This window comes from Odocoileus virginianus, chromosome 17 (genome assembly GCF_023699985.2).
Source record: "Odocoileus virginianus isolate 20LAN1187 ecotype Illinois chromosome 17, Ovbor_1.2, whole genome shotgun sequence".
Lineage (NCBI taxonomy): Eukaryota > Metazoa > Chordata > Mammalia > Artiodactyla > Cervidae > Odocoileus > Odocoileus virginianus.
The window spans coordinates 45,117,258-45,139,048 of record NC_069690.1 but is presented as its reverse complement, the minus strand read 5'-3'; the positions used below and the strand labels follow the sequence as shown (position 1 = coordinate 45,139,048).

At 36.8% G+C, this 21,791-nt stretch overlaps 1 protein-coding gene and 1 pseudogene across 8 annotated transcripts in view; both read right to left on the bottom strand.

The window, feature by feature from the left end:
• GPATCH8 (G-patch domain containing 8) overlaps nucleotides 1–21,791 on the bottom strand; it is an 89,520-nt gene that overhangs the window by 18,383 nt on the left and 49,346 nt on the right. For all 8 annotated transcript variants that reach the window (XM_070479660.1, XM_070479661.1, XM_070479659.1 and 5 more), the window contains 2 exons: nucleotides 21,549–21,635; nucleotides 2,148–2,291 (listed from right to left, as the gene is read on the bottom strand). In XM_070479660.1, coding sequence (XP_070335761.1) covers nucleotides 2,148–2,291; nucleotides 21,549–21,635 — 231 coding nt within the window. The remainder of the gene's footprint in view (nucleotides 1–2,147; nucleotides 2,292–21,548; nucleotides 21,636–21,791) is intronic.
• On the bottom strand, nucleotides 6,363–21,541 carry LOC139039145 (large ribosomal subunit protein eL33 pseudogene; annotated as a pseudogene).

The following is a 21,791-nucleotide window of genomic DNA, read 5'->3' as shown; positions in this document are numbered from 1 at the left end:
TTTCATGGGTACTTGAAAGTTTTTCAATAGTTTTAAGAGAAGTGAGTTTCTCAATCTCAGCACTACTGATCAATATTCTGAGCCAGGTAGCTCTTTGTTGCAAGGAGCTTTTCTGTGAATTATAGGATGTTTAGCAGCATCCTTAGTCTCTACTCACTAGGTACCATTAGCACCATCTATCTGGTTGTGATAATCAAAGATGTCTCCAGACATTGCCAAGTGTCCCCTGGGAGACAAAACCTTCCCAGGTGAAGAATCACTACAGAAGAGAAAAGTGGTGAGAGAACTGAGTCCACACAAGGTGCACAGGAGAACAAACGTGTGAAATTCAAATGAACCAGAGCTATAATAATTTTACTACTCTCAAACTGAGAGCATATCACTAAAAATCATCATCCATCACATTAATTATTGTCAATGTGAATTTTATTAGTTTTGAAGTTTTCTCAGATTTACTTTGCCAATCTGTTTTGCTCTGACAGAATTTTTTTCCTGCTGAAAGCAAGTCAACACAAGATTCAAGTTTGAATTACACTTCCTCGTTCATTTTTTTCTAAGAAAGGGAAGTCAAGAAACTTCTTATCAACTAGAAATGTAACCTTTCTTAATGTTCTTTTGGTGTCTAAAGTTTCTTCTGGAGTCTTAACTTTAAAAAAAATTTTTATTTTATATTGGAATATAGTTAATTTGTAATGCGTTAGTTTTAAGTATACAGCAAAATGATTTAGTTACACATATACATGTAACTATTCTTTTAATTTATCAAATACAATTCTTAAAGAAATCTCTTAAAGAAATTCTCATGAGCCCAAAATGGTAGACATATACTTAGATGCTAAATATCTTTGTTAATTCCAGAAAATGAAACAAAAACAAAAAAACCTCCCAAATTTGACTTACACACACCAAAAAGCTAAAAAAACACTATTGGATACAATAATTTGGATGCAATAAATTGGATGCAACAGTCACTGTAGCATTTGTCTTTCCTGATATATGAGTCTTTGAAATAGTACGGTAATTGCTAATATGTCTTGTTCATATATATGCTCTCTCTGTTTCTCTTCCTCAAATCAAGCAGAGCTGACAATATATTAAAACAATGTCCAAAGTTGCATATAAAGTTGAAAAGTTGTCTTCAATACAACTCTATTAATGGCAGATTCTTAAATCTTAAACTGGTTAGGTGTGGTTAACTATAGAACAGATTGCTGCAAAAAAGTGGAAGACCACAACCATTATAAACTTATAAACTATTCCTATGCTAGTAAAAGAAAACTTGGTCAAAACTTTCCTTTTACATGCACTGAAATGGTTGGTTGGAAGATGAAGCAAAGATCAGAAAAACGGTTCAAACTGTCCAGCTTATAAGAGCACTTCAGCAATCAATGCTCATAAATCTTACAAATTTATCAAATATAACCACTGTGCCCCCAAAGACCTGGCAAGTTCTGCTGAAGTCACCTACGATCAAATGTCTCAAAATTCTTTAATAAGCCAGAATTGTCCTACAGGTTTAAAGACTCATTTCCTCTTTCTAAAATCCTCCAAGGAAATTATTGCACCTTCTTTATGCTGGTAACTAGTTAGGAACAATTTACTTTTCTAAATCAATGAATGGGAAGAAAGAAAAAAAGGCCATAAAGAAGGTGTAATTCATTTTTCAGCAAGCTCTTCAACATGCAGCATCAGAATTTTTTGTTAAAATTAAAATAGCATCTAACTTTATTTCCCTTCTCAAGATTTATCTATCTTACAAGGTATACCAAGTAACAAAATGACTTACTGATAGGAAATACTCAACACAGCATGAATTCTTAGATAACAGAAGATGAAATGACCAAAGCCTGAGATAACTGTTCAAAGTTGAACAAATTCAGGAACAGGGTGAAAGGGAAACAAATCTCCCAGTGATCCTCAGCTGAATTATCAAACTAAATGCAAATTTAGAAACCATTCAAAGCCAAAAATTCTGTGCATGAAGCTCACAATTCTTCACTTTACAATCTTAGAAGGATGAGGTCTATGTCAGGACTTCTGTCACTGAAAAAAATTCAAGTCAGTCAGACAATCTCAGATAAAGACAGGCAGATACAAGAAACCACAGTCAACAAGTTTTGGGGAGTATACTCATAACTATTCCTCACCTGCTTGTGTGCATGATCATAGGAGTTGATATGGTTGTCAAATTCCTGGTGTTTCTGATACTGCTTATCACAGAGTTCACAGTAAAAGTTGGCTCTAAGGTCTTCCAATGCTTTGGCAATGGCCTTCTCTTTGTCAACATAATCCTACAGGAACCACAAAATAAACAAAAAAATGAACTTGGTGAATGTTATAAAAAAGCATCTTAATGGAAGAGAGAAAAAGGGCTTTTCGTAACATTTAATGGTACCGGTTAAAGTCAGATAGAACACAAGTAGCAATTTGGTGGGGTAATTAGTGTGTGGTTATACTAAGAGCTGTCTTCAAATAAACAAAAGTTGAAAGACCTTAACTTCACCTTCGCTTTTGGCAGTCTGGTGGACTAGATACTGTGGCATCCCCTACTCCTATCCCTGGCTAAAAGCCCCTCAACCAACCAGATATTATAAAACACAATTTTCACTGTATTGCAGGAACCATAGAAAGAAAAGTAAATCCCAAGAGGGGCAATCAAAGAAGAAAAAAAAACAAAACAAAATTTAAAAATCAGCTATGACCTGAAACTGAAATTAGAGCTGTGATGGGCAAGGGCTTGCCTTAAGACACATGTGTGACAATGGTGCTTAAGGTTTGAGCAAGGTGGTGCAGCTAAACCTGAGAAGCCTCACTAACAAGAAAAAGAACCTGGAAGTGGGCTGGAAACTTCAGCGTCTCTGGGTCTTGGCAGAAGGGATAAAAATTGTTCTCAGAAAGCATCTTCAATTTTGGTCCCAAATTTTTCCCTAGATTAGGATCAGCAAAACAGGAGTTATAATCAAAGATTACTACACACATAAAAGGAAATAAATCTATCACAAGCAAGAGTCACAAAAAATAAGTAACAGATTTAAGCCCCCAAGAACTCAGATTTTGGAATATTTTATTATAGAATATAAAGTAACTATAAAATGTTTAAAATATAAAATGGAATTACAAATATGAGCAAAAACACTATTATAAAAAACAAAACAAGACCAAAAAGCTATGCAAATTGCAGAAAGAACCAAATGAGACTTTTATAACTGAAAAACCTAATTGTAAAAAGTTTTTTAATGAATTAACTATTTAGGGGATGGTCTAAAAGAGAGTCAAGAAACAGCTCAAATTAGATATAGCAGGGGTGGTGAAAATGTTTTGGAATTAGACTGCAGCAATAGCTGTATGACCTTGTGGAATATACTAAAAACTACTGAACTGTACAATTTTAAAAGGATGAGTTTCATGGTAGGTGAACCATATCTCAACTGATACAATGGCTGAAAACTTTTCAGAAGTGATAAAAAACAGGATTTCACAAGTACACGAAGCACAAGGTAAATCACACAGGTTAAATAAAAAATAAGCACCTAATACACACTAGTGAAACTGTAAGTTATGGGATCAAAGACAATGAAATCATAAAACTACACAGAAAAAAATTAAGGATCACCCATAATCAGACTGATAGCAGATTCAAAAGCAATTAAAAAAAAGATAGAAAATAGTATGCTTCGGTGTGAGAGAAAACATTTTTAATTGTATATCAAAAGAAAATTTGTTGAGAAAAGATGACATAAAGGCATTTCTAGATAAAAAGAGAATTTACCAACAGATTCATTAAAAAGGACCTTCCTAAAGCAGAATTTTCGAAATCATAGGTTGTGACCCACTAGTGGGTCATGACATTGATTTAGTAGACTGTAACAAATAGAAATATCATGCTGTGGAACTGCTGCAACTCAATATGCCAGAAAGTTTGGAAAACTCAGCAGTGGCCACAGGACTGGAAAAGGTCAGTTTTCATCCTAATCCCAAAGAAAGCCAATGCCAAAGAACGTTCAAACTATTGCACAACTGCATTCATCTCACACACATGACGAAAGTGACTTAGCAGCAGCAGCAGCAGCACACACTAACAAAGTAAAGCTCAACATTCTCCAAGCTAGGCTTCAACAGTACGTGAACCATGAACTGCCAGATGTTCAAGCTGGAGTTAGAAAGATCCAACATCCGCTGAATCATCGAAAAAGCAAGAGAGCTCCAGAGAAACATCTACTTCTGCTTTATTGACTATGCCAAAGCCTTTGACTGTGTGGATCACAACAAACTGTGGAAAATTCTTAAAGAGATGGGAATACCAGACCACCTGACCTGCCTCTTGAGAAACCTATATGCAGGTCAGGAAGCAACAGTTAGAACTGGACATGGACCAACAGACTGGTTCCAAATAGGAAAAGGAGTATGTCAAGGCTGTATGTTGTCACGCTGCTTATTTAACTTGTATGCAGAGTATATCATGAGAAACGCTGGGCTGGAAGAAGCACAAGCTGGAATCAAGATTGCTGGGAGAAATATCAATAACCTCAGATATGCAGATGACACCACCCTTATGGCAGAAAGTGAAAAGGAACTAAAAAGCCTCTTGATGAAAGTGAAAGAGGAGAGTGAAAAAGTTGGCTTAAAGCTCAACATTCAGAAAACTAAGATCATGGCATCCGGTCCATCACTTTATGGAAAATAGACAGGGAAACAGCGGAAGCAGTGTCAGACTTTATTTTTGGGGGCTCCAAAATCACTGCAGATGGTGATTGCAAGCCATGAAATTAAAAGACGCTTACTCCTTGGAAGGAAAGTTATGACCAACCTAAACAGCATATTGAAAAGCAGAGACATTACTTTGCCAACAAAGGTCCGTCTAGTCAAGGCTATGGTTTTTCCAGTGGTCATGTATGGATGTGAGTTGGACTGTGAAGAAAGCTGAGTGCTGAAGAAATGATGCTTTTGAACTATGGTGTTGGAGAAGACTCTTTTGAGAGTCCCTTGGACTGCAAGGAGATCCAACCAGTCCATCCTAGAGGAGATCAGTTCTGGGTGTTCATTGGAAGGACTGATGCTGAAGCTGAAACTCCAATAGTTTGGCCACCTCATGCGAAGAGTTGACTCATTGGAAAAGACCCTGATGTTGGGAGGGATTGGGGGCAGGAGGAGAAGGGGATGACAGAGGATGAAATGGCTGGATGGCATCACCGACTCGATGGACATGAGTTTGAGTAAGCTCTGGGAGTTGGTGATGGACAGGGAGGCCTGGCGTGCTGCGATTCACGGGGTCGCAAAGAGTCGGACACGACTGAGCAACTGAACTGAACTGAACAACACAGAAGGGTGAGAAGGGGAAAGGAATGATACATGATTGCTTTGCTAGCCTTTTATACCAGAGTAGGTGCCATTACTCTCATGAGCAGCTCCTTCTAGTTAACAGACCTAAAGATAAATCTCACTGCAAAGATTCTACAATCGGTTTTTTATTCAGTTTAGTATCTTTTGGACACTTTCAAAGCGTCTCTATCATCTAACATCTCTCTACCACTTCTCAAGTTGAGCTACTTAATTAGTAAGCAAGAAAAGGTTGCTGTATTTTGTGGAAGGCCAGTACTGAACAAGTTTGGACAGACTAGTTAAGATTGAAAAATGAATATGTGGCACATTATGATGCCCAATTTGCCTGAAAACTAAGGTGCAGATATATGATCTACCATCTCTTCCTGTGAAATGTATTTTCATGAGACTTTGATTCAAAAGTGAGCCGTACAAAAAGAAGTGCCAAGTGGAATCCATCTTCTAACAATGGTGGCTGCAAAAGCATATTGATTACAAGAGATTCCTTATTGTATCTCAAGTCTTTCAATGGGAACCACATTCCTTCTTTCCTAAGTAATTTCTTTGAAATTTCTTTTAGATGAGTCTTTTGCTGGCAAATTGATTTTTTTAATCTGAAAATTTATTTTTAATCTTTATTCTTAAAGATATTTTTGCTGGGTGTACAATTACAGGTTGATGGTTGTTCTGAGCATATTCAACATTCCATTAGATTGCATCAATAACAGAACTGACACCGTATTCTGATTTCCTTGTAACAGTTCTTCAAAGATTGTCTTTTGTTTGCTATTGTACAGTTTTACCAGGATGTGTCTATGTGTACACTTCCTTTGTATCTTGCTCGAGAGATTCATTAGGCTTCCTGAATATGTAAGTTGTGTCTTTCATCCAATTCTGGGATCTCTTCTTTGAACACTGCCTCTGCCATTTTTCTTTCATTCTGGAACTCTATCTAAACACATTAGTTTTACATTCTTTACCATGTAACTCATTTTTTTCATGTATTTTCCATTTCTCTTTTTTCTTGCCCTCCCTCTTTCCACTTTTTGCTACATTCTTCAGATGTGTTACAATTCAAAATTCAACTTTGTGCAAAATGCTATTAAATCTTCCCCATAAGTCTTGTGCCCTTCCTTATTCATAATCTCAATTCCTTAAAAAAAAATTTTTTTTAAACAAATCCATACTTTATTTATTTTTCAGTAAGTTTAAATCCTCGAAGAGTAGCAGCATCACACTGATTCTGGATCCAATGGCCTTAGCAGGAAAGATTGTTTCGGAATTGGTATGAACCATGTCACTGTCTCCTTGAGCGTGAGTTATCCTTCCCCAGATTACTCTGGTTTTGGTAGGTTTTTCACCAGGAGTCAGTGAGTTGTTCTTCGCTTTGCACACATAAACACATCTCTTGCCTAGACAGAATTCAGTTTCATCTCAAGCATATACACCTTCAATTTTCAGGAGAGTTGTGTGGTTCCCTCTGGTTCCATAGATCCCGCTTACAGCCAGCAAAAATGGCCTCGGACCACAACCTTCCAGACGTATTTGTTGTTTTAGAAGTCCTATTCCCAGCAAGCCTCCAGAGTCCAAGATGGTTTAAAGAGCCCAATTTATTCTTAAACATACTAAATATGCTTGTCTTACATGTTTTAATCTGTGCTGACAATTTTAGTATCTTAAGTCTTAAGAGGTCTGACTTGTCTCTCTTTTTTCCTCCATTAGTTCAATCCCACAGTGTCTAGTTTCTCAGTTGGATTTATGGTCTGACTATGATCTCTTATTTGGGGAAGCTTTATCTAGGAGTTCTTTTTTCAAGTGTGTGACTAGCAGGATTTTAGTTCCCCATTCAGGGACTGAATCTGGGTTATAGCAGTGAAAGCGCCACTGCACCATCAGGTAAATTCCTTTACAGGAGTTCTTTGAGGCCTAAGTTGTTCCAGAGAAGTTTGAATTTTCTTCTTCCCAAGGGCCTAAGATCACTTTATCATTTATTTCATTTGTTTTCAAAATGTCCCACTTTTTATTTTATGTCCCACTAAAAAAGAAAAAAACTTCTCAGTCATTATCTCTACTTTCTCCTATTAGGATTTTGAAAATATGCATTAAACTGTTAGGATATTACCCCATTGATCTTAGATACTCTGTTTTGTTTTTTTTTTTTTTTTTTAATGTTTTCTTTCAATTTCAGTTTGGATAATTTCTACGGACTGGCTTTCAATTTTACAGATTGTATCCTCTGCTGTGTTTAGTCTGCTGCTAAGTTCAATCTTCATCTCTGATACTGTATTTTTCCTTTCTCCCTGGGTATTTAATTCATTTTCATGACAATAACATCATCAATATGCTATAAATCTCCAGTCCAACATTTTGTGCTGAGACCAACAAAAGAATGCAGCTATAAAGAGGAAAAGAAGTAGGGGAAGGGAAGGTGGGAAAAAAGAGAAGACAAAAAAAAGATGGCAGATTTAAATCCAAGTATACTTGAAATCACTTTATCTATTACTAGATTCAATATTCCAATTAAGACAGTCTAGGAGGAAAAAAGAAATTAGAAGATAAACTGACTAGATAAAACACCCCTAAATAATCTAATTAAACACTGATTACAAAAGTTAACAGAAAAAGGGTGAAAAAAGATGCATTCCCTATGAATAGAAGGAAACTTCCTCAATCTGATAACGCTATCTATGAAAAATGCCAGCTAACATCACACTTAAAGACTAAAAGCTTGCCCCCTAAAATCAGGAAAGAGACATCTGTTCCCTTCTAAGACAGTTATCTGCTTTTGCCATTTCACTGCTAAATGAGTTTAGCAAAGTTGTAGGATACAAGATAGGATACAAGATCAACATAAAAAATAACAACATCATAAAAAACTAGAATGTGTGTGTGTGTGCCTAGCCACTCAGTCGTGTCCACTCTTTGTGACCACATGGACTGTAGCCCACCAGGCTCCTCTGTCCATTGGGATTCTCCAGGCAAGAATATTAGAATGGGTTGCCAAGCCCTCCTCCAGGGGATCTTCTCAACCCAGGAACTGAACCCAGGTTTCCCACACTGCAGGCAGATTCTTTACCATCTTAGCCACCAGGGAAGCCCAAGAATACTGGAGTGGGTAGCCTATCCCTTCTCCAGGGAAACTTCCCAAGCAAGGAATCAAACCAGGGTCTCCTGCGTTACAGGCAGATACTTTACCAGCTGAGCTACATGGGAAGCCCAAAAAACCACAATACATAGGATTAAATTAACAAGCGAAATAAAGAACTTAAAACACTGAATTTGTATGGAAACACAAAGGACCCCAAACAGAGAACTTAAACGTTGAATGTGTATGGAAACACAAAAGATCCCAAACAGCCATAGCACTCTTGAGAAAGAAAAACAACTGGAGGAATCAAGAGTCCCTGAGTTCAGACTATACTACAAAACTAGAGTAATCAAGACACTATGGTACTGGCATAAAAACAGAAATATAGATCAATGATACAAGATAGAAAGCCCAGAGATAAACCCAAGCACCTACAGTCACCTAATCTATGACAAAGGAGGCAAGAATATACAAGGGAGAAAAGACAGCCTCTTCAGTAAGTGGTGCTGGGAAAACTGGACGACTCTAGGTAAAAGAATGAAATAAGAACACTATTTAACACCCTACACAAAAATAAACTCAAAATGGATTAAAGACCTAAATGTAAAATCAGACACTATAAAACTCTTAGAGGAAAATACAGGGAAAACATTATTTGACATAAACCACAGCAAGACCTTTTTGACCCACCTCCTAAAGCAATGAAAATTAAAATAAACAAATGGGATCTAATTAAACTTAAAAGTTTTTGCACGACAAAGGAAATCATAAACAAGACAAAAAGACAACCCAGAGAATGGGAGAAAATATTTCCAAATGAAGCAACAGACAAAGGACTAATCTCCAAAATACATAAGCAACTCATGGAGCTCAATATCAAAAAACGAACAAACAATCCAATCAAAAAATGAGTGGAAGACCTAAACAGACATCTCTCCAGGGGAGACATACAGATGGCCAAAAGGCACATGAAAAGATGCTCAATATCATTAATTATTAGACAAATACAAATAAAAATTACAATGAAGTATCATCTCACACAGGTCAGAACGACCATCATCAAAAAATCTACAAATAATAAATGCTGGAGAGTGGAGAAAAGGGAACCCTATTACATGTTGGTGGGAATGTAAATTGATATAGCCTCTGTGGAGAAGAGTATGGAGATTCCTTAAAAGACTAAAAACAGAACTACCATATGACCCAGCAATTCCACTACTAGGCATATACCCTGAGAAAATCTAAATCCAAAGTGACACGTGTTCACTGCAGCCCTATTTACAAAAGCCAGGCAGGACATGGAAACAACCTAAAAGTCCAAAGATAGATGAATGGATAAAGAGGTGGTACATATATACAAGTGAATATTACTCAGCCATAAAAAAGAACAAAATTGAGTCATCTGTAGAGATGTGGATGGACCTACAGTCTGTCATACTGACTGAAATTAATCAGAAAGAGAAAAACACCATATATTAGTGCATACATGTGGAATATAAAGCAATTATACTTCAGTTTTTAAAAACTGAAAGAAAGAAGATCGAAATAAATGAAAAAACATCCTGTGTTCATGGATTGGAAGACTTAGCAATGTCAAGATGGCAATACCCCCCAAACCAATCTACAGATTCAACATAATCCTTATCAGAATCCCAGATGGGGGATTTCCATGGCAGTCGAATGGTTAAGACTCTGTGCTTCCAGACTTCCCTGATGGTCCAGCAGTTAAGAATCTGCCTGCCAATGCAGGGGACATGGGTTCAATCCCTGGTCCAGGAAAATTCCACATGCTATGGGGCAACTGGGCCCATGAGTCAGTGCCACAACTACTGGAGCCAGTGCACCCTAGAGCCCGTGGTCTGAAACAAGAGAAGCCACCACAATGAGAAGCCCACACACCGCAACTAGAAGACCCAGCACAGCCATAAATAAACACATAATAAATTTTTTTTAATTAAAAAAAAAAAAAAAAAAAGACTGCACTTCCAATGCAGGGGGCACGGGTTCAATCCATGGTCAGGGAACTAAGATGCCACATGCTGCAAGGTGCAGCCAAAAACAGAATAAGTAAAAAGATTTAATAAATAAATAATGAAAGAACGGCAACTGCCTTCTTTGTAGAAAGTGACAAGCTTATTCTAAAATTCACACAGAACTGCAAGGGACCAAGAACAGCCAAAACAATCCTAAAAATGAATAAAGTAGAAAGGCTGACACTTCTCAATTGCAAAACTTGCTACAAAGCAACAGCAATAACTGTGTTTCTCCAAAGGCATGTAGATCAATGTAATATAATTGAGAGGAAAAACCCCATATATTTATGGTCAACTGATTTTTGATGAGGTGCCAAGGCCATTCAATGGGGAAAAAATAGTCTTTTCAACAAATAATGCTGGGACAACTGTGTAGGCACAGGCAAAAGACTGAATTTGGACCCTTTCCTGTTAATCTCGACATGCAAAAATTAATTCAAAATATACCAAAGACCCAAAGCTGTAAGAGCTAAAACTATAAAACTCTTGGAAGGTGTAAAACATAGGTGTAACTTTTCATGGCCTTGGATTAGGCAATGGGTTCTTAAATATGATATAAAAAACACAAGCAACGGAAGAAACAAAGATAAAATGGACTTCACCACAATTTAAAACTATGAACAACAAAGGACATTATCAAGTGAAATGACAATAAAAAAAGGAAGAAAATACCTGCAAATCATACATGTGACAAAGGTCTCATTCCAGAATTCTTATAACACAATAAAATGACAATTAATAAAACACAGTCAAAAGACAGACCTCCCTGGTAGTCCAGTGATTAATAATCCTGCCAATGCAGGCAACACAGATTTGATTCCTGGTCTAGGCAGATTCCACATGCCACAGGGCAACTAAGCCTGTGTGGCACAACTACTGAAGCTCACACACCCTAGAGCTGGTGCTCCACAACAAGAGAAGCCACCACAATGAGAAGCCCTTCCACTGCAACTACAGAGCAGCCCCCACTCAGACCCAGCACAGCCAAAAACAAAACAAACTAAACACTTTTTTTAAAATTTTAAGAAATAGTGTTATTTTTAAAAAATGCACAAAAGATATGAATAGACATTTCTCAAAAAAACATCATTAAAAGGTCAATAAGCACATGAAAAAGTGCTCAACCAAAACCACAAGAAGATACTGCTACTTCATACCTGCTACAATGACTATAATAAAAAAGAAAATGAGTGTTGAAGAGAATGTAGAGAAATTGTAACTCTCACATAGTACTGGTGGGAATGCAAAATGGTGCAACCATTTGTGGAAAAGAGTGGTGGTTCCTTAAAAAGTTAAACACTGACTTACTATTTAACAATTTCATTCCTAGGTATACACAAAAGAGAATTGAAAAATATATTCACACAAAAACTTGTACAAGATGTTCAAAGCAGCATTATCACAATAGCCAAAAAAGTGGAAACAACTCATATGGCCATTAATTGATGAATAACTAAACAAACTGCAGTATACTCATACAATGTAATATTATTCAGTCATAATTAAATTTAACATTTTACTGTTGTTAAATCAAATAATTTAATTATTAAATTATTAATTTAATATTAAACATAATAATTATTATTTATTATTTAAAAGGGAATGGTGTTTTGATATATATTATTTATTTACATGGATGAACTTGGGAAACATAATGCTAAGTAAAAGAAGTCAGATACAAAAGACCACATAATGAATGATTTATTAATAATTTACATGAAATGAACAGAATAGGCAAATCTATAGTGACAAAAAGTTGTTGCCAGGGGAAGGAGAACTGGTGGGGTGGGGGGAAGAATGAGGAATGACTGCTGAAGAATACAAGGTTTCTTTTGGGAGTAAAGTAAATGTTCTAGAATTAATGGTGATAGTTGTACAACACTGGGAATAAGCGAAGTTACTAAACTATATATTACATATGGGTGAACAGCAGCAAAAAAAATCTACCTGAAACAACATAACTGAATGATAAACACAAAATTCAGAATAGTACTTACCTCAGGAAGAGGAAGGAAATGGGATGGGATCATAAAGTTATTGATAATGTCCTTTTTCTTAAATAGAGCAGAATGTTAAACCCAAGTGTCTATAGTTGCTTTTTATATCTTACACATATTTGCTAAATCTTATCAATATTGATACTAAGGGTATCAAAATAGGACAGCATTTTTTTTTCCCCATTAGAAATGTAGTAGAGGTATTTGGCTTTAAAATGTGGTAGAGCTATTTGGCTTTAAAACTACGTACAACTTTCACACACACACAAAAAAAGAATAGAAGGCAGTGAGTGTAGACTAAAAAATAGTAGCTGCAGTGACTAAGAGTCAATAGAGTGAAGTTTATTTTGGTTTTAGTGGTTCCTTTCCCCTAAGAATGTGTGAGTATGTTTACTGGTGATAGGAAATGAGTGAGTAAGTTTGCCAACATAAGAAAAAAGATGTAGACTTCTTGATAAGACAGAGAGGATTAGGATCCAGAATTCAGATGTAGGTAAGAACTTCATTTGACAAACGATGAAAACAAGGGAAAAACATTTAAGGATGGGAGCAGATAGACCAAAGTTTGACGGCAGATTTATAGGTAGAAGAAGGCACTCTCATTTGATAGTCTAAATTGTCTCTACGCTTCCTACTAGGGGTAAGAAAAGATGCAAGAAGGACAAGGGTAGCTGAGGGAAGGTGAGAGCTTGAGGATCAATGTTTGAGAATGACAGTCGAACAGACTAAGAGGAAGATAAAGCATGACAGGATTCCTTGGCAGTTCTGAGAGTCCACTGAGTTGGCACTAGTCCCAGACTATACTACTGCAATAATGGAGAAATGAAGGATGCAAGTATTTGTACTGAGTGGAGATAGGTTCTTGGTAAGCAGGCATGACAAAAAGGATTAGGAAGAAAGGAAGCTGGAATTGAAGTGTTGAGAGGAGGTAAAAATCAATCTGTGGTGTTCAAGAACTATAAACTAAGGAGTGGCTAAGTTATTAAAGTAAAGGTTCCAAGGTCATGTGAAGGTGAAGAACAAATATGAAATAAAGGAGTGAAACATCAAGAAAGGGAGAGGGTTTCAGGAGCTGTATAATTCAAAGTTGATCAGATTTCTGAGTAAAAAAAATCTGATCAATAAAATGAGAATAAGTAATTCCTGTTCTATCTCCACAAAGTTCAAAAGTGAAATAATTTCTTGGTCAGGAGAGAAAGAGTCTCAAAATATAATGTAAAATTTAAGGAGGTTGTGTACTACTCGATATTTCATGTAATAGTTACTTGATAACTTTTACTTGAAAAACAATAAAAATGCATTCTCTAGAATGTTTATATTCCTGACAGTGTATCAAATGAGATGACAATCAAAACTGCAAACTACACAAGGAAACAAATCACTGTGAGAAAGTTAGAAACAGCAAATTACAAAAACATTTATGAAGTACTACAGATAATAGAGACTTGAAAGAAATTATAAAATAAAGAAAATTTATAATGCTTTAAGAAAAAAAGGCAAAAATAGTAACCAAAAGGCAAAAGTTTCATTTTCCAAAAAATTGGCAATTTTGGGGGAGAAGAATCAAAAAGATATTTTAAAAGGCATGGATTCTCAATACAGTTGTTTTTAAAGAGGTCATTGAAATATAATAAAACTATTTATAAATATTAATTTTAGAATATACACAGTAGGTATATAAGTATTCAGTGTAGAGATCTTTCAATTTTCCTGTATGCTCAACAATTTTCATTATAAAGTGTCACTGAAATAAAAATAAGTAAATGATAAATTAGGTATAACTAGAAGAGAAAATCCTCTATTCTGTCTTCTAAACTCTATGTTTTTCCCTTTTTACATTTAAATCTTTAATCCATCTGTAGTTGATTACTGTACAGTATGGGGGTACAGCCTCTTCCAACAACACAAGAGAAGACTCTACACATGGACGTCACCAGATAGCCAACACCAAAATCAGACTGATTATATTCTCTGCAGCCAAAGATGGAGAAACTCTACACAGTCAGCAAAAACAAGACTGGGAGCTGACTGTGGCTCAGATCATGAATTCCTTATTTCCAAATTCAGACTTAAATTGAAGAAAGTAGGGAAAACCACTAGACCATTCAGGTATGACCTAAATCAAATCCCTTGATTATACAGCGGAAGTGAGAAATAGATTCAAGGGATTAGATCTGATAGACAGAGTGCCCGAAGAACTATGGAGCGGAGGTTCGTGACACTGTACAGGAGACAGGGAGCAAGACCATCCCCAAGAAAAAGAAATGCAAAAAAGCAAAACAGCTGTCTGAGGAGGCCTTACAAATACCTGAGAAAACAGAAGCAAAAAGCAAAGAAGAAAAGGAAAGATATACCCATTTGAATGCAGAGTTCCAAAGAATAGTGAGGAGAGAGATAAGAAAGCCTTCCTCAGCGATCAATGCAAAGAAATAGAGGAAAACAATAGAATGGGAAAGACTAGAGATCTCTTCAAGAAAATTAAAGATACCAAAGGAACATTTCATGCAAAGATGGGCACAATAAAGGACAGAAATGGTATGGACCTAACAGAAGCAGAAGACATTAAGAAGTGACAAGAAACCTAGATGCCCATCAGCAGACGAATGGATAAGGAAGCTGTGGTACATATACACCATGGAATATTACTCAGCCGTTAAAAAGAATTCATTTGAATCAGTTCTAATGAGATGGATGAAACTGGAGCCCATTATACAGAGTGAAGTAAGCCAGAAAGATAAAGACCAATACAGTATACTAACACACACATATGGAATTTAGAAAGATGGTAACGATAACTCCATATGCAAAACAGAAAAAGAGACACAGATGTACAGAACAGACTTTTGGACTCTGTGGGGGAAGGCGAGGGTGGGAGGTTTCAAGAGAACAGCATCGAAACATGTATATTATCTAGGGTGAAACAGATCATCAGCCCAAGTTGGATGCATGAGACAAGTGCTCCAGCCTGGTGCAACTGGGAAGACCCAGAGGGATCGGGTGGAGAGGGAGGTGGGAGGGGGGATCGGGATGGGGAACACATGTAAATCCATGGCTGATTCATGTCAATATATGACAAAAACCACTATAACATTGTAAAGTAATTAGCCTCCAATGGAAAAAAAAAAAGAAGTGACAAGAATACACAGAAGAACTATATAAAAAAGATCTTCATGACTCAGATAATCACAATGGTATGATCACTCACCTACAGCCAGACATTCTGGAATGCAAAGTCAAGTGGGACTTAGGAAGCATCACTACAAACAAAGCTAGTGGAGGTGATGGAATTCCAGTTGAGCTATTTCAAATCTTAAAAGATGATGCTGTCCAAGTGCTACACTCAATATGCCAGCAAATTTGGAAAACTCAGTAGTGGCCAGACTGGAAAAGGTCAGTTTTCATCCTAATCCCAAAGAAAGCCAATGCCAAAGAATGTTCAAACTACCACACAATTGCACTCATCTCACACACTAACTAATGCTCAAAATTCTCCAAGCCAGGCTTCAACAGTACATGAACTGTGAACTTTCAGACATTCAAGCTGGATTTAGAAAAGGCAGAGGAACCAGAGATCAAATTGCCAACATCCGCTGGATTATCGAAAAAGCAAGAGAGTTTCAGAGAAATATTTACTTCTACTTTATTGACTATGCCAAAGCCTTTGACTGTGTGGATCACAACAAACTGTGGAAAATTCTTAAAGAGATGGGAATACCAGACCACCTGACCTGCCTCTTGAGAACTCAACATTCAGAAAAGTAAGATCATGGCATCCAGTCCTATCACTTTGTGGCAAACAGATGGGGAGACAATGGAAACAGTGACAGACTTTATTTTCTTGGGCTCAAAAATCGCTGCAGATGGTGACTGCAGCCGTGAAATTAGAAGACGCTTACTCCTTGGAAGGAAAGTTATGACCAACCTAGACAGCATATTAAAAAGCAGAGACATTACTTTGCCAACAAAGGTCCATCTAGTCAAAGCTATGGTTTTTCCAGTGGTCATGCATGGATTTGAGAGTTGGACATAAAGAAAGCTGAGTACTGAAGAACTGATGGTTTTGAACTGTGGTGTTGGAGAAGACTCTTTCGAGGGTCCCTTGGACTGCAAGGAGATGCAACCAGTCTATCCAAAAGGATCAGTCCTGACTATTCATTGGAAGTACTGATGCTGAAGCTGAAACTCCAATACTTTGCCCACCTGATGAAAAGAACTGACTCATTTGAAAAGACCCTGATGCTGGGAAGGATTGAGGGCAGGAGGGGAAGAGGAAAGAGGATGAAATGGTTGGATGGCATCACCAACTCAATGGACATGAGTTTGAGTAAACCCCAGGAGTTGGTGATGGACAGGGAAGCCAAGCCTGGCATGCTGCAATCCACAGGGTCGCAAAGAGTCAGACACAACTGAGCAACTGGAGTGAACTACACTGATGGGGGTAGAAGTTCAAAGTCACTATTTCCCATATGGATAACCAACTGTCTCAGAATCATCTACTGAAAAATTCATTCTTTTCCCCACTTATTTGCAATATCACCTTTCTCTTATTAAATGGTCTAATATGTAAGGGTCAGCATCTGGGCTCTCTTTTCTGTTCCATTGGCCTATCCTTGTGCCAATATCACATCTTAATTACTGTAGCTTTCTATTTTATACTTTAAGAATGCTTTGACTATTCTTGAGCCTTTACACTTCCATATAAATTCTGGAATCAGCTTATCAAATTCCATACAAAATTCTGTTGGGATTTCTATTTGACTGATTTGAATATATAGGAAGATTGAGGGGAAACAAATGCCTTTATAATACTGGATCTTTTAATTCATGACTATAATAAAAAATCTCATTTTTAAAATCTATTTTCTTTAATGCCTCATTGAAAATAATGCTTCAGAATTTTTCTCTTAAGTCTCCCATATCTCATTAGATCTATACTCAAATGCTTCATATACTTCTTTGCTATTACAATTGATGACATTTCGTTATCTCCAGCTTCTAATTCTCCATTGTTGATAGACAGATGCCACCCCTTGGTGGCTCAGATTCTTGGTAAAGAATGTGCCTGCAATGCAGGAGACCCAGGTTCAATCCCTGGGTCGGAAAGATCCCCTGGACAAGGAAATGGCTACCCACTCCAGTACTCTTGCCTGGGAGTCCCAGGGACAGAGGAGCCTGGCAGGCTAGAGTCCATATGCAAATTCAAATTTGATTTTGTATCAAGCCACCGCTAAACTCTGTTATTTGTAACTCATCTGTAAATTCTCTTGGATATCTCTGAATATAGTCATAGCTACAAACAAAAGACAGTTGTCTCTCCCTTTCATCTTATATCTTTGTTTCTACCTGTCTGCCTTACTGCCTTGCTGCTTAAGACTTCAAGCACAATATTTAATGGAAACAATGACAACAGGCATCCCTGTCATGTTTCCCTATCTCAAAAGGAAAGTTCTCAACTTTTCAATATTAAGTATGATGTCTCCTGTATAGTTTTTGTAGGCATTCCATCTGGTTAAAAAAGGTCCTTTCTTGGTCAGGTAGACAAGACGTTACATCATGAACGAATGATCTATTAAGATGATAACATAATTTTTTCTCTTTAGTCACTTAACATGGTTGACTATATAAACTGATTTTAACATTAAATCAATCTCACATTCCTGGGATAACTTAGTTATGGTATAATCCTAAATTAGTTCTGGTATTTTAAGATATGCATCTGTAACCTATGTGCAGGGCAGGAATCAGGAATAGAAACTCAGACATACAGAACAGTCTTATGGACACAGTGGAGGAAGGAGAGGGTGGGACGAGTTGAGGGTAACACTGAGATATATACATTCAATTCAGTTCAGTCACTCAGTCATGTCCGACTCTTTGCGACCCCATGGACTGCAGCACGCCAGGCTTCCCTGTCCATCACCAACTTCCGGAGTTTACTTAAACTCATGTCCATTGAGTCGGTGATGCCATCCAACCATCTCATCCTCTGTTGTCCCCTTCTCCTCCTGCCTTCAACCTTTCCCAGCATCAGGGTCTTTTCAAATGAGTCAACTCTTCACATCAGGTGGCCAAAGTATTGGAGTTTCAGCTTCAGCATCAGTCCTTCCAATGAACATTCTGGACTGATTTCCTTTAGGATAAACACTACCACGTGCAAAATAGCTAGCTAATGGGAAGTTGCTGTGTATCACAGGGAGTTCAGTCTAGTGTTTTGTGACAAACCAGAGGGTGTCAGATGGGGTGAGAGGTAGGAGGGAGGTTCAAGAGGGAGGGGACAAACGTGTACCTATGGCTGATTCATGTTGTTGTATGGTATAAACCAACCAACACTGTAAAGCAATTATCCTCCAATTAAAAAAAGTTTAAAAAAAGAAAAACAATTTAAAAAACCTGCATTTGTGTTATATGTCATATAATTAACTGTCCTTGTCAGGATTTATCTTCAAGGTGGTACTTTCTGTTGTTTTTTATAGTCACTAAGTCATGTCCGACTCTTTTGTAATCCCCATGGGCTACAATCTGCTAGGCTCTTCTGTCCATGGGATTTCCCAGGCAAGAATACTGGAGTGAACTGCCATTTCTTTCTCCAGGGGATCTATGGTACTAGTCTCTTTCATTAAACGAGCTAGGATTTTTTCTTCATTCTCAATTCCCTGGAAGATCAGGAATAGCTGCTGTTCAATGCTGAAGTTATTTCTTTTACGATTTTTGATAGAATGCAGTAGTGGTTATTTAGGCTGTATGGAAAGGTTTTTCACTACATATTTAACTTATATAATTTACACATGTTATAAGATTACTGAGGTTTTCCATTTCTATTCAAGTCTATTTTAGGGAGTTATATATTTTAAGAATTTGTCTACTTAAAACTATCTTTACATTCAAAGCATAGTTATCCATACTATTTTTATGTTTTACTGCCTGCCACATCTACAATGATATCCTCTCTTTTCATTATTGATATTGATTTTCTATGTTCTTTTCTTTCTTAATATCACCACAAGTATGTCAAAGAACAAACTTTTGGATTTGTTGTATATTTGTTTTCTGTTTCATTCTTTTTTTGTTCTTATCATTATCTTCATTACTTCTTTTTTTTTAACATTCTTTGGGTTATTTTGCTATTCTTTTGCTAACCTCCCAAGAGAAACATTTACTTCATTTATTTCCTGCCTTTCTTTTTTCTAAGGTAAGCATTTAAGGGCATGTATTTGCTATAAGATATCATATTGCTTTAGCTTACCTTACAAATTTTGATGTGTAACATTTCTATCTTTCAGTCCAAAATATTTTGCAATTACTATTGTGATTGCTGCTTCTACTGGCAGGATAAATAAAAATGTGTATCTTAATTTTGAAAGGTTTTAAAAAACTTTTAAAAGCTAATTGTTTTGTGGCTTGATAACTTGATTTTCCAGGTGGTGCTAGTGGTAAAGAATCCACCTGCCAATGCAGGAGACACAAGAGAGGTGGGTTTGATCCCTGGGTCCACAAGATCCCCTAGAGGAGGAAATGGCACCCTACTCCAGTATTCCTGACTGCAAAATTCCATGAGAAGAGCCTGGAGGGCTACAGTCTGTGGGGCCACAAAGTGCTGGACATGAGAAAAAAAGCGCACACACAAACAAAACTTGACTTCAGTTCTCTGAAATCTGTTCATACTTTATGACACTAAACATGGTAGAAAATTTTTTTTTTGTTTAAATAAATGTTTCATATACATTTGAAAGTTGCTATTTTCAAAGTGATTAGATACACAGCTCTATAAAAGCATTAGGTGAAATTTGTTAAATGTGTTGTTCCAATCTTCCAAACATCCTTGCAGATATTTCTTTCCTCTACTTTTATCAATTACTGAGAGATATATATTAAAATCTCCCATTGCTGTGATAGATTTAACATTTCTATTTGTAGTTCTGTCAGTTTTTGTTTTATACTTTATTAAATGGTAGAACAGGTTTTTAAAAATGAATCTCTTTTCTTTCTGCTCACTTTAAATACCAAGACCAAAATCAGTTTATATATATTTTAATTGTCACTAAATCTGCTTCTTACCTTCAAATTTACCTATTTCATAGCAGAGACTGAACTTACTAAAACATCTTAAAAGGCAAATACCTTGGTCTTTTATTTCCAAGAGAAAAACAATCAGAAATTTATTACCAGGGGCATCATGCATACACATCCGAGCATGTGCTGGCTAACTCAAAAGAGGTGGTTAGAACTTGAGCTTATATGCATCTTAACAAAATAACAATAACTTTTTAGAGAAGTGAGAAGACAAAGGAAAAGGACTTTGAGTTTCTAGAGCAGCAAATGGGGGAACTAATGGAAGATAAGGGTTAGTAAAGGTTTGCTTCCCTGTTGGTGCTAGTGGTAAAGAACCTGCCTGCCAACGCAGGAGACATGAGATGCAGGTTCAGTCCCTGGGTCAGGAAGATCCTCTGGAGGAAAAAATGGCAACAAACTCCAGTATCTTTGCCTGGCGAATCCCAAGGACAGAGGAGTCTAGCAGGCTACAGTCCACAGGGTTGCACAAAGTAGGACATGACTGAAGCAACTGAGCACACAGCACGATAGAGGTTTGCTACGTAGATCTCTCTGGTGCCCATCTCTGGGCTGATTATGGTCTAGAATTGTCTCTGGTGATTAATTTCTGTCCTCCTGGTAGAGAAGGGAAGGGGGATGCCTTGGTGAGTCATTTTGAAAGCTAACTTATATTCTAAGCTACAGTTTTCTATTACTATCAGCTTAAAAAGGAAGATACTAAAGTTCTCAATTGTTATTGTTTAAACACCTCATCCATTAAAAAAGGAAAAAAAGGCTTATCAATAGGTACCAAGCTCTCAAAGGACTCACCAATTCTTACTATTATTACCTAATGTATTCTAGGCATTTTCAAACACTAATGTAATCTCCACAACAGACATACAAAGTGGTTGTTATTATTATCTCTATAGTTTTTACAGAAGCAATAAATAACAGAAACCTGAGGACTAAGGCTAATCAATACCAAATGGCAAACAAATATTGTTGTCAAAGGACTGTTTTCACCAAAATGAGTATCTCAGTGCGAAAGCCCCACTGGCAAGAATGGTTTCATTTAAGTACCTTGTACTTCTGCCTCAGTTCTTCCGTGTCTTCTTTTTCTACTTCTAGGACACGGCGCCGTTCGGTAGCATCTTCAGCATAATCAAGCTTAACAAAAGTAGGTACAATTAGTCTTAATTGCCACAGTACTCCCATCTAGCCATAAAAAAGTCATTTATACAACTACAGTACTATATGCAAATAAAAAACTGCAATTTGCTCAACTACCTCTTGCTTTATTGTCACACCACAGAGAAAAAACAT